General features: G+C 43.3%; 1 protein-coding gene across 2 annotated transcripts in view; it reads right to left on the bottom strand.

The window, feature by feature from the left end:
• The window catches only part of DNAH17 (dynein axonemal heavy chain 17), a 97,352-nt gene that overhangs the window by 75,539 nt on the left and 9,699 nt on the right, over nt 1-12,114 (bottom strand). The window contains exons 1-12 of one of the 2 annotated variants that reach the window (XM_081184852.1): nt 11,320-11,337; nt 11,014-11,100; nt 10,501-10,668; nt 10,142-10,258; nt 7,963-8,231; nt 7,628-7,823; nt 6,571-6,717; nt 5,201-5,309; nt 3,082-3,185; nt 2,785-2,925; nt 1,588-1,731; nt 112-294 (exon numbers count right to left, since the gene is read on the bottom strand). In XM_081184852.1, the coding sequence (XP_081040978.1) occupies nt 112-294; nt 1,588-1,731; nt 2,785-2,925; nt 3,082-3,185; nt 5,201-5,309; nt 6,571-6,717; nt 7,628-7,823; nt 7,963-8,231; nt 10,142-10,258; nt 10,501-10,668; nt 11,014-11,049 (1,614 nt within the window). In that variant the 5' untranslated portion in view covers nt 11,050-11,100; nt 11,320-11,337. Of the gene's footprint in view, nt 1-111; nt 295-1,587; nt 1,732-2,784; nt 2,926-3,081; nt 3,186-5,200; nt 5,310-6,570; nt 6,718-7,627; nt 7,824-7,962; nt 8,232-10,141; nt 10,259-10,500; nt 10,669-11,013; nt 11,101-11,319; nt 11,338-12,114 lie in introns of those variants that run through there. The other variant, XM_081184851.1, reaches the window with a different exon arrangement.

The following is a 12,114-nucleotide window of genomic DNA, read 5'->3' on the forward strand; positions in this document are numbered from 1 at the left end:
CTCATCCTCCGTACCATTACAAACCTTGGCCTGGTTTGAATGTCTCTTTAAACTGGGTGTTGTCAACCTAGCACCCACAGAAGCCTCACTGCGCGGAGGCCCCAGACCAACCTTATAGCTGGACTTCCCTTTTGCCAGTCGCGGTATCAGCTTAGCTGTATCATAGATATCGTTCATCAGGTTTTCCACCAGTTCAAAAAAACCTTCCTCTGCTCCCACTTCCAGAGATGGACGATACCTCAATTCATCTTTATACAGCTCCATGCGCACTTCAAACAAAGGGGCTACAGCAGCCTGAAATGCACCGGTGTGTTCTTTATTGGTCAGTCTTCACTCTTGCGTTCAAAGTATTGTTTACTACTGCTCTGTCAGTTCCCCACAACCACTAGCCCTTTTTGTATACAATTACCATTCCCCACGGGTTTCCGGCTGACGGGATTTCTGGGTGACGTAGCAATTTATGGCGCTAGTTCTCCACTGCCCTCCGAGGTTCAGGCAAGGGATCGCCAAGATTTATGAGGTAAAATGAGCAGAGGGCACTGCAGCCTTCTTTGGGTTCCCCCTCCCCGTCCCTTTGTTCTAACAGTTAAATAAGCCACCTGATTGGTGATAAACAGGCCTAGCCCTGCAGGACCTTGCTATGGATTTACCCAGTGGTTGCATTCAGGGCCAGGGAGGAATTTGCCTTGCAGGCTAATTGGGCCTGTCTGCAGTTTCTGCCCACCTCATAGAAATCACCACAACTTTTGGGTAGATAAGGCATTGGGTTGGATACTTAAGTCAAGGAGAGAAGGGTGGGGGGCCCCTCCATCCCATGGCAATGGGTATCCCCTTGAGTCTGGAAGGGGTGTTTCCTGTCTAGATTAAGGTTACCAGATGTCCCCGTTTTCCCGGGGACAGTCCCCAGATTAACAGCTTTCTCAGCATTCACATGCACATAGCAAACAGTAAGTGTCCCCGGATTCATTGAAAAAAAATCTGGTAACCTTAGTCTAGATGCCCAACTTGGGGGCTGAAGGGCTTTACTGCAGGTGATCAGATGGGGCCCTAGGGTGCTCAACCCTAGGGGTTGACAGTGGTCAACCCCTAATATCCATCAACAAGCAGGCAGGCTGGTTAATTTCAGAATACACACCCAATGCTTGCTTACATCTGTAATCAGTAAAAGTTGTAGACTTATTTGACACCAGCATTCACTACTAGCAAATAATATACAGGCATGCTCAGAAACCATAATGTCTCTGGATGGGAGTGGAGTTTGTCTAAAATTTATACAAACTTCCCTTCCAATACCTTTTGCGAATTTCCTACCTTCCACCACCAAATCCTCAGTTAAAAATTAGAAATATACATATACCAGAATAAGCGGGTCTTAGTAAGAAAAAATGCTTGCATGCACACACCCTGCTTAATTGATTCCTATTGCAAAACCTTAGTTCTTTTGCTCACAAAGCTTGAATTTACTTAGTTCTGAAATTAAGCAACCAGAAGGTGGTGACAAAGCTCTGGCATGTAGTACTGATGTCCACTGATAAATTGGTGCTTCAGGAAATACCCCCCCACCCCGCAGAAAGCTCACCAACGTACATCAGCAGACATGTTGCTGAGCAGAAATTGCAGCGATTTGCGGATAAACTTAAAGTAGCCATCTAAAATCATGTCATCTATAAATTCCACATAATTAGACCACATTCTTGTTGTCTTGTCTGCCTTGAACAATTCTGCATTTTCCTGCAAACAGAAAAATCATTACTTGGGATACACATTGTAACAGACAGGTGAGATTCCTTCTCCTGATGATGTATGCTTTAATGGTGATAAAAGCCTAATGTTGTCTCATAAAACATTTGGGTAACTCCCAGAATTACACCAATAATGTCAGAACTACCACCAAATGGAATGTTGATCTGGAATTCACTTGAGAGAAACTATCCTTAGGGTAGTCAAGATGTCAAATACATGATACAAGATGTCAAATACATGATCATATTCACTGTTTCCTGTCATGAGTATGGACTTGCTTATACAGAATAGTATACTGAAAGAAGTTTTGGGTGCACCCGGATGCAAGTCTGTTCTTGAATTGGGGCTGTTTGTGCATGCACATTTTTTGCAGCATTGAAATTAAATTGTCTTTATCAAAATGCCAGTCTTCCTGTTGGAAACCGCCCAGAGTGGCTGGGTCAACCCAGTCAGATGAACGGGGTACAAGTAATAAATTAATATTGTATTATTATTATTTTCCAATTTAATCTGGATTGTCGCTTACCACAGGACATCTGATAAGTAAAAACAACCTGCTATACATCCAGTGTCACCAATGTTAGCACATTTCTTTGCCCGAGTGGTTTGCTTTGTGGGTGTGCTGCTGTTTTGGTGGGTGGGCGGTCTCTTGTTACTTTACCCCTACACGTTTTCTTCTCACCTGAGCTTCACCTGACCATTTTGTTTCTGGCAGCAAGGGCGAGGGAGGAGCGACTGAGTGTTGGAGGGACCAGAAACAATAACAAAACCCACCCCCAATGCATTATTCCACCAATATCAGTTCACCAGTGTGGACAGCAAATGGCAGAATAGCACCAAATGCCCATTGCTTAAAAAGTGAAAATATGTGAAAATTAACATGGCAATCACACACAAACACACACACGGGATTTGAATGACCATTTGTGATATAACGCCCACGTCTGGGAACAATCTCTGTAAAAAAAATAATTACCAGATATAAGCCCTACATAGAACTGTCTGCTGTTCTAACTCCTATGAAAACTCACTCTTTCTCACCTCAACCATAGCCTGGATCTTCTGCCCGGCATCTCTGATTGCACCATAGCGTTTGTGGATGTTTGTTTGTTTCCCATCCAGATCAAGGAGGGCTGTCTCCTTATTGTCTTTCCTTTCAAACAAAGGACTAGCTGACCATTCCTGTAAGAAGAACCAGATATATGGAACATGTCTTTTGACTGCAGCTTGAAAAAATAAGTCACTCGGCGAAGGGCAAAACTAAAAATTTATAAAGGAGAATCTTTTTCTCTTTTTTAAGTGCCTAGTACAATACAGTAGTTGTCACATGCTACACACCTGCATAAGCTGCCCAATGTTCTCCACGTTTAATTTCGTTTTCTGAATTCTTGTCTCTAAATCATATAGGACATTTCGCATCTCCTGAATATAGTCCATAACATCTGGTCAGGTTATTATGGTGGGGGAAAAGACATAGTAATTAGCAGCTGACTCCCAAGGCTTCCCTTTGCCTTTTGTATCTAACCTCCTTAATAATAATAATAATAATTTTATTATTTATACACCACCCACCTGGCTGGCTTACAGCATATATAAAACATAGAAAAACATCAAACATTGAAAACTTCCTGTTACAGGGCTGCCTTCAGATGTCTTCTAAAAGTTTTCTAATTCTTTATCTCCTTGACATCTGGTGGGAGGGCATTCCACAGGGAGGGTGCCACTGCTGTGAAGGCCCTCTGCCCGATTCCCTGTAACTTCGCTTCTCGCGGTGAGGGAACCAGCGGAAGCCCCTCAGAGGAGAACCTCAGTGTCTGAGCTGAACGATGGAGGTGGAGATGCTCCTTTACGTATACTGAGCTGAGGTCTTTTAGGGCTTCAAAGGTCAGCACCAACACTTTGAATTGTGCTCAGAAACGTACTGGGAGCCTGTGAAGATCCTTTAGGACTGGTGCTATATAGTCCCAGCAGCCACTCTCAGTCACTAGTCTTGCTGCCGCATTCTGGATTAGTTGTAGTTTCTGAGTCACCTCCAAAGGTAGCCCTGCATAGAGCAGATTGCAGTAGTCTAGGTGGGCAACAACAAAGCATGTACTACTCTGGCGAGACAGTGCGCAGGCAGGTAGGGTCTCAGCCAGCATACCAGATGGAGTTGGTAGACAGCTGCCCTGGACACATCTTTACCATCTCCAAAAATGTTGGTTGACACCAACATCCTCCCATTCCACTGATGAAGACAGTAAAATTCCGAATGGGACCTCTCTGGATTACTGGTTCAAAGTACACAGAATGGGGAGAAGTGGGATGCTGTCTGACCACATCTCTGCACTGTTTCTCTTCAGTAATATATAGCTGAAGTGGAAATGTGTGTCTGCCCCCTGCAAGTAGCAGCTATTGAAGAAACGGAGCAGGAGGTGGTGATAAGTAAACCCAATGGCACATCTTTTTCTTGAACTGCACATTGCCGGGGAAACATTTATTCCCTTCCAAAATTTGTAGGCTGCCCTTCATCCCATCAAAGCAATCCCAGGGTGGTTTTCAACTTTATATAAAATACAACAAATACATCAAAAGCACACCAGCGATTACAATGATAAATTAATTAAACTAATTATTAACAACAGCATGAGAATACTAGAAGGAATGGGAGATCTTACTAATGTGCACCAAATGTCTGTGGTTAATAAGATTTTTTTTATTGTTGGCAGAATTCCAACAAAAGTCTCTGCCATCTGTACTTCCAAGAAAAAGGGTATTCCACTGTATTTGGGGAGGGGGTGTTGTTCTTCTCTCGCATTACCATACAGCAAGTCAGGAGAGCTCCCTGCCGCCTCAAATCACAAGGCCAAGGATGGATGGTATGGGAAAAGCTGATTCGACTAACAGCTGTGTGACAGGCCAGGAAAGACTTTAAATACTAATTCCAAAACCTTAAATTGGGCCCTGTAGCTTAGAGGCAGTCAATGCAAATCCTGAAAGCATTCTGCACTAGCTGTAACCTCTGGACCATCTTCGAGGACAGCCCAGTATAGAGCACATTACAGTAGTCTAGCTGAGAGACTATAAGAATGTCAAGGCTGCCCTAATCCAGGAATGGCACGCTAGTCAAGAGCTGTTAACAGGCAGGCATTCCTCCCCCCTGAGGCAACTTGTACCTGATGTGACACAGTGCTAGATCCAGCAGTGCCCCCAGGCTACAAACCACTTCCTTCAAGGCGAGTAGGTAGAACAAGCCTACATCCAATTCCCAGATGCAGGAGTTGTCATCCAACAATATCTGGAGGCTCAGCGGTTCTCCAGTCCTCCTTTAAGAGGTACTAGTTGGTGCCCATTTTATGTGAAGGCAGATGGGCTTCAACTTGCAAACTCTGGTGTTGAGCAGAGTTTGATCAATGCACTCAAAAACGAAGGGCGGTGGGCTACAGTTTGTAACAAATAAATGACAAGAGTTTTGTACCTTCATTGCTCCAGTACAAGTTGGTCTCAGCTTTTCTCAGGCCAACGTCAATTTCTTGCAGCTCCCCCTTGACCAGTGGAAGTTCTACTGTCAAAATAGTCTTCTTGATCTAAAAGCAAGCAGCTTATTGTAATGCACAGAGCTCATCGTGCTGATGCTTGAGATGCATAGTGCTGTCTTAGGTAACACACTTCTCATCTCAACCCCTTCCAGGGCCAGCACCAAGCATGGTCAGGCATCTGCCAAGAGCCTGCACCTCAGCAGAGGGCCCACTGATAACAGACCCCTTGATCTCCTCTTCACCATTGCAAGTTGCTTGTTCACCAGCTTCTCCCTCTGGCCCAGACTATGGTGATGAGAGGGAAAGGCAGTAAGCAGGTGGTACCAATGATGAGGAAGAGCAGCAGCAGCTGTCAGTGATAAGGAAGGCGAGGAAGTGGACTCACTGAGGGAGTAGAACCCAAGCAGGGTATCTAAGCACAGGCCCTCCAAAACCTGGAATTGGCACTGACTCCATCCTAGACACTTAGAGAGGTCTGGACCCCTGACAAGGAGTTTCTGCTGGAATCAACGGCGGGGCATTAGGATTAGACTGAGCAGGAGATTCAGCAGCTGCAGGGCTGAACTGCTGAACCTCAAAGGACACTAGTGGGTGATTTAGGCAAAGCAATAAACAAAAGAGAGAAAGTGACTTTCTGTACTGTCTTGTTCTGCCTTATTCCTTTAAGTTTTGTAGAATGTACAGTGGTTTCCCATTGTGCTCAGACACCATTACTTGGAATAGCGGTTAAGAGTGGTGGATTAGAACAGGGACCAGGAAGATCACTGGGTCATCTTGGTCCAGTTACTACCCTTCAGCCCAATCAACTTCACAAGGTTGACACGAGGATTAAATAGGGGTTAGGGAGAATAATGTATTCTACCATGAGCTCTTTGCAGAAAAATGCAGACTACAAACCAAAGGAAAAAATACACAGCTACAGTGGTGCCCCGCAAGACGAATGCCTCGCAAGACGGAAAACCCGCTAGACGAAAGGGTTTTCCATTTTTGAGCTGCTTCGCAAGACGATTTTCCCTATGGGCTTGCTTTGCAAGACGAAAACGTCTTGCGAGTGTTCCGATTTTTTTTCACCCCCCCCTTTTCTAAGCCGCTAATAGCCTTTTAGCCGCTAATCCACTAAGCCTTTAATAGCCGCTAAACCGCTAACAGCACTAATCCGCAAATAGGGTTGCTTCGCAAGACGAAAAAACCGCTAGACGAAGAGACTCACGGAACGGATTAATTCCGTCTTGCGAGGCACCACTGTACTTCTTTATTCCATAGATAGATAGATAGATAGATAGATAGATAGATAGATAGATAGATATACCTTGTTATACCAGCCAACTATGAGATCCAAGTTGTCCACAAACTTCCGAAATGTTTCATTCTGAGAAAAGAGGCTTCCAGCACTGTCCGGAATTTCCTTCTGCTGCTGAAAGTTCAGGTACTTGACTTCACGGAGAACAGCTACCAGCTACACGATAATATAGCAGGGAGAAATGAATGCCCTTCTATAAATGGAAACACACACCCCCCCCCCGATCTAATGGCATGGCCTTCCCTCTCTGGATGAAGACCAGGCACTTGGAAGGAAGAGAAAGGGAAGTGTGCGGGACCACGGGAACTGAGTATGGTTCCACACCAGGCATTTACTGTGGAACTGTTACGCTTCATTCACTTACTTTTTACAAATAAAAAAATTCCTTCCTGTAGCACCTTAAAGACCAACTAAGTTAGTTCTTGGTATAAGCTTTCGTGTGCATGCATGTATCTGAAGAAGTGTGCATGCACACGAAAGCTTATACCAAGAACTAACTTAGTTGGTCTTTAAGGTGCTACAGGAAGGAATTTTTTTATTTGGACTATGGCAGACCAACACGGCTACCCATCTGTTACTTTTTACAGAATATCCACATGACGCCATCACTCAGTCACTACCATCCTTTCTCAAAAAACCAAACCAAACCAAAGCTGGGGTTCTCCTGTCTTTTCTCAGATTACAGAAAGAACGAAAGAGTGGTGCAATCTCCACAAGTGGATATACCTTTAGTGTTCCTCTTCATGTCTTTTTAAAAGGGTGGGATTTTGGCTAGCACCATTCAAGGAAAGTAGACTTATTGGGAAAGTGGAAACTATTCACGGTTCAGTGTGCCTCCATTATAACATTTGGGGTGGGCACTATTTTATGACCTTCTTTTTTGAAATAAATGTTGAAATTATCACTAAAACAGGATTCTTCTTTTTTTTAAGGAAGTACAGAAATGTACACCCATATAGCACCACCGCAGCAGTGTAGTATTATATCACTATAGCACAATAATATATTTTCTAACACATAGCAGCCAGAAATCACATGCTAGCATGCTCTCTTCCTATTCACACACCTCTTTGCTGAAATTCACACTAATAAGATTAGTCTCTGGATCTCTATGGATCAGTGGCTGCTCTAGGTTGAACTGGCAGTCTCTGTCAACCCGGCCGATCCAATCTGCATAAATTTTCTCACGGTAACCTTGCAGCAAACGTATCATTTCATCATACTTTGCATATATCAGCTTGGCCTCAGAACTGAACATAACCCTGCAGAAAGGAGAAAGTTCAGTTTCAGATGGGCAGCGGAATTTAATTGACACTGCAAACGAAGCTGCCTTATAGCTTTTAATATTACTTCAGGAAATAGCGTGTGGGTAATGTGAGTTATAAATGATTTGCTACTCACGGATGATCAATGGCCCGCAAGTCTTTCCTTGGGAGCTGCAATCTTTCCTGGAGTTCCAAAGCCCACTTCAGTTGCCCGGCAACAGGGGGCATGTTTTTGCTAAGGGGAGGCACACCATCACCTGCTGCAGTGGCAGCTATTTGGGCATCATATAAAATCTTTGCCTTGGCCAGCTCAACATTGAACATCTCCAGAAGGGTAGCATAGTGCGGTGCTACGTCTGCCTTTATTAATGGTCGATCCAACAGGGATGCAAACATATGGATTTGCTAGAGAACAAAAATCACAAAGGAGGTCCCAGTTTTTAAAAATGATATGTTCTCTGAGCATTCATTGTAAATCCATTCTGAATTATGCTAAGCAAGTGGACCTGCAATAACATTTTGCAGTAAGAACTTTCCTCCTAAGAGGTGTGTTCCTGTTTAGGGTTCCAGCCAGACAGCCATACTCTCCTCCAAAATGTTTTATTCCATTCCCCTCCCTAGGTTTTCTGGTTTTCTTTTCCATCTGACACTCAACATGCCATGGGCCACTGAGTATACTCAGTCCGCCTTGTGCCTTTTTTTTTTAGCAGGTGTTTAATTCTGTAAACCTTGGGGTTCCCCCAAGACATGCTAAGAGCTTTCCAAGTTGTTCTATCCTGTTGACTCCCAGCACCCAGGTTTGCTATTAGAAGGAGTGATCCACATTGACTCACATCCCGGTTCTAGTAAAAGCAACTTTAAACCAAATCAAATAGATGACATCAGCTTCTGTTATCCCTGGGGAACTCTACCACAGCCTTTACATGTTATAGCAATTAATTTAATATCTGCAAATGGCCACAATCACTCTGTTGCATTGGTGACTAACTACCTTTGTATGCACTGCTGTCCGGACTGGAGACTAAACTGGATATACAGTGGACGCTCGGGTTGCGAACGTGATCCGTGCGGAATGCACGTTTGCAACCCACAGCGTTTGCAACCCGCAGCGGCGCGTCTGCATATGCGCGGGTTGCGATTCGGCGCTTCTGCGATTTTGCGCTTCTGCGTATGCGCGACCGCCAAAACCCGAAAGTAATCCGTTCCAGTACTTCCGGGTTTCAGCGGTCTGTAACCCGAAAAAACGCAACCTGAAGCGTCTGTAACCCGAGGTATGACTGTACTTGTTAATTGGGATAATGGTAAACCACTGGTAAACCATTATTATCATTTTTATAGTCATATGATTACATGATTCCTAGCGTCCATTTATCAATTTAACAGGCCATCAACTGGTGTCCAAACAAAATCAATAAATCATAATGAAAGCAGACATTATGCACAACTCATTAAACACAATTATTAAAAAGAGTAGAAAATGAGGAGAGTACTCAGAAAGTGGCAGTGAAAGCTTTTGTTGTTGTTTAAATGCATTCATGTTAGTTCACCTACACTCAGAGATCTGCACTGTTTGCCAGCTTGCTACTGGGCCAGTTTCAAGATGTTACTATTGGCATATCGGGACCAGCTTACCTACAAGATTGCCTTGCCTCACATGTGCCTACTTGACCGCTTTGATCAGTAGAATTGGCACTACTAGAGGTGTCATATAATACCTGTTCTGCATTTGTAAGAAATTGATTGTTTAGTGTGACAGGCAGCACCTGCCCTTTGGAACTCCCTGCCTTTAGAGATCAAGCAGATCCCATTAACAGTTAGCTGCAGAACAGAAGACAGAACAGGCAAAAATGGTAACCGGCTTATCATCTCCCTTGCTATGGTGAGATGTAGTCTGTTCCTACTTAAATCATTGTCATCATTTCTAAATCTGCATCTATGCATACACATGAGTGTGTGCAAACTTGGTACAAAGCTGTATTCTCTTTTTTCCTCTCATTTGGTGATTATAAATGGCACTCAAAGAAGTAGAAAGGAGGTGGGCTGACACTGAGAGAGACCCCACACAATCCCGCTGCTTACTACCCTAGGAGATGTTTGCTTGAAAATTTAATGCTAATCTTCAGTGGGCTCAGATCTGAAAAAGCAAAGTATTTTCTTCCTTGCATGGGATGGACCTTCCATGGCAGCTAGGGACAAAACTGGCTTCTTTACCTGCAGGAGCATAAATTACTGCTTGCTCCTGCAGGTAAAATTACTGCTTGCTCCACTGCAGATAAAGCTATATGGGTTTAGGTTAAACTCAGGAATGTATGTACCTTGACAGCAGATTCAAAACTGGAGCAGTCAACAAATCCTTGATAGAAAATGGTGGACAGCCGTCGATCTAAATCCTGAATTTTGATCTGGAAGTCTGCAAAGTCTTCATCAAATTGCTTTCAATTATAATAATAACAATCAACAACAACAACAAATGAGTTATAACAATCATGTACCATATCTGTTTACTTTTAAAACTTAATTAAACCCAAGTAGAAAATAAGCTAGGCCAACTACCTTGAAGAGAATACATTTGTTGCTATAGTAATTAGAGCACATTGGGATTTTGTCCCTTACAGTAAGCAAATAATTTATGCCATCTACATATGAATAAATTTCCCATACTGAAATTACTAACCTCATCTGCCGGATCTAAAGGATCATATTTGCACTCAACAAAGACCTTAACATATTCGAGAACCTCCTCATAAATTTGAACCACCAGCCTCCCTAAGATATTGCCTCTCACACCTCCCAATTCAATTTTCTCCAGTTTGAGAAATTCAATTGAAGTCATGTATAGTTCCTAAAAAAAATACACAAATGAACAACAGTTACCAACCGCCTCCTTCTTTTGAATAAACTTTAAATGACTTGGTTTTGCTGGTAATCAGCTCTCTTTACATTCCTTAAACAGGAAACGCTTTTTTACAAGTGGCTTCAATACTGATTATTTTAAACAATAACAAGGGTCACTAAAATTTACTTTGTCCAGTGTTATCACTTTTAAATATAGTTTTCTGAAAACAAAAATATGGTATGTGATTTTAAATATCATTACACACACACACACACACACACACACACATTTTTGGGGTCTGTGCAACTTTTAGCTATGGTTGTTTCTTATTCTAGATAGTTTAATTCTCACCTCTATTGTCTTCAGTCTGTGAAAAAATGAATTCATTCTAGTGAAAACTAGTGTAGAAGGGAACTCCCAGTACTGGGGTTCTTTGTCCTGCAAACAGAAATAAGAGAGTGTGACCAACTCTATATAGGCAGCAGCTGCATTTAGCTGCAACTTTAAGGCCCCATTTGCACTATATATATTTAAACTGGTATCATACAGTAGTATTATCTGTCTAAAGATGTGTAGGTCAGAGAAGCTGAATAAGAAATAGTTTTGTTAAAGGACAATGAACAACAGTCCCCCCCCCCCCTTAAGCTACTTTCTCACTCTGCTTTCAGCCCTGCTTCCTGCTTAGGCCTAACCTCCTAAACAAGATATGGGAGGTGCCCTTAAAGGTATATTCACATACCACTTGAAACTGCCATGCTTTCCCCCACGGGATCCTGGGAACTGTAGTTTATTAAGGATGCTGAGAGTCATTAGGAGGTTGCTATTCCCCTCACTTTCCAGTTCCCAGAGTTCCCTGGGAAAAGGGAGCGACTGTTAAAGCCGTCTCAACACTGTAGCGCTGTGCAATGGAAGAAACAGTACCCATGGCCTTCAAAAGACCGTTTTGTCTCCGGGACTGCAAGGAGTGGGAGGAACCCCTAAGGGACTTGCTCAAAGCTTGTTGCAAATTGCTGCTCACTTAGTCCCCAGATGCAAAGGACATGGCGTTGTGTGCTGCTTGAATGGAGTTCTGCGGCCATTTTGCTCTGTGACCAAACAAACATCCCTTCCAGTCATAACTTTGCACATGAGCTAACAGAAAAAAACAAGCAATGCACAGACCCTCACCATGATTTCTGGTGCTTTGTTTGTGCAGAGGTCTGGAAATCTGAGCATAGCACAAAGATGCCCCCTTGATAATAATAAAAATCTGTACATACATGCTCAGCTCGGCTGCCATGGGTGGGCAGAGGAGGAGGAGGAGACAATAAGAAAAGCATGCTAGAAGAATGAATGGGGAAACAGGTTTGCAGATGTTTCCCCCTGAATAAAACCCAGGCAAAACCTGAGACAAGAAATCAGGTGGGAATGCAGAGCTCCGAACAAAACTGATAATGGGAAAACTAAGCCCAG

This window comes from Podarcis bocagei (assembly GCF_964188305.1).
Source record: "Podarcis bocagei genome assembly, chromosome: 2".
NCBI lineage: Eukaryota > Metazoa > Chordata > Lepidosauria > Squamata > Lacertidae > Podarcis > Podarcis bocagei.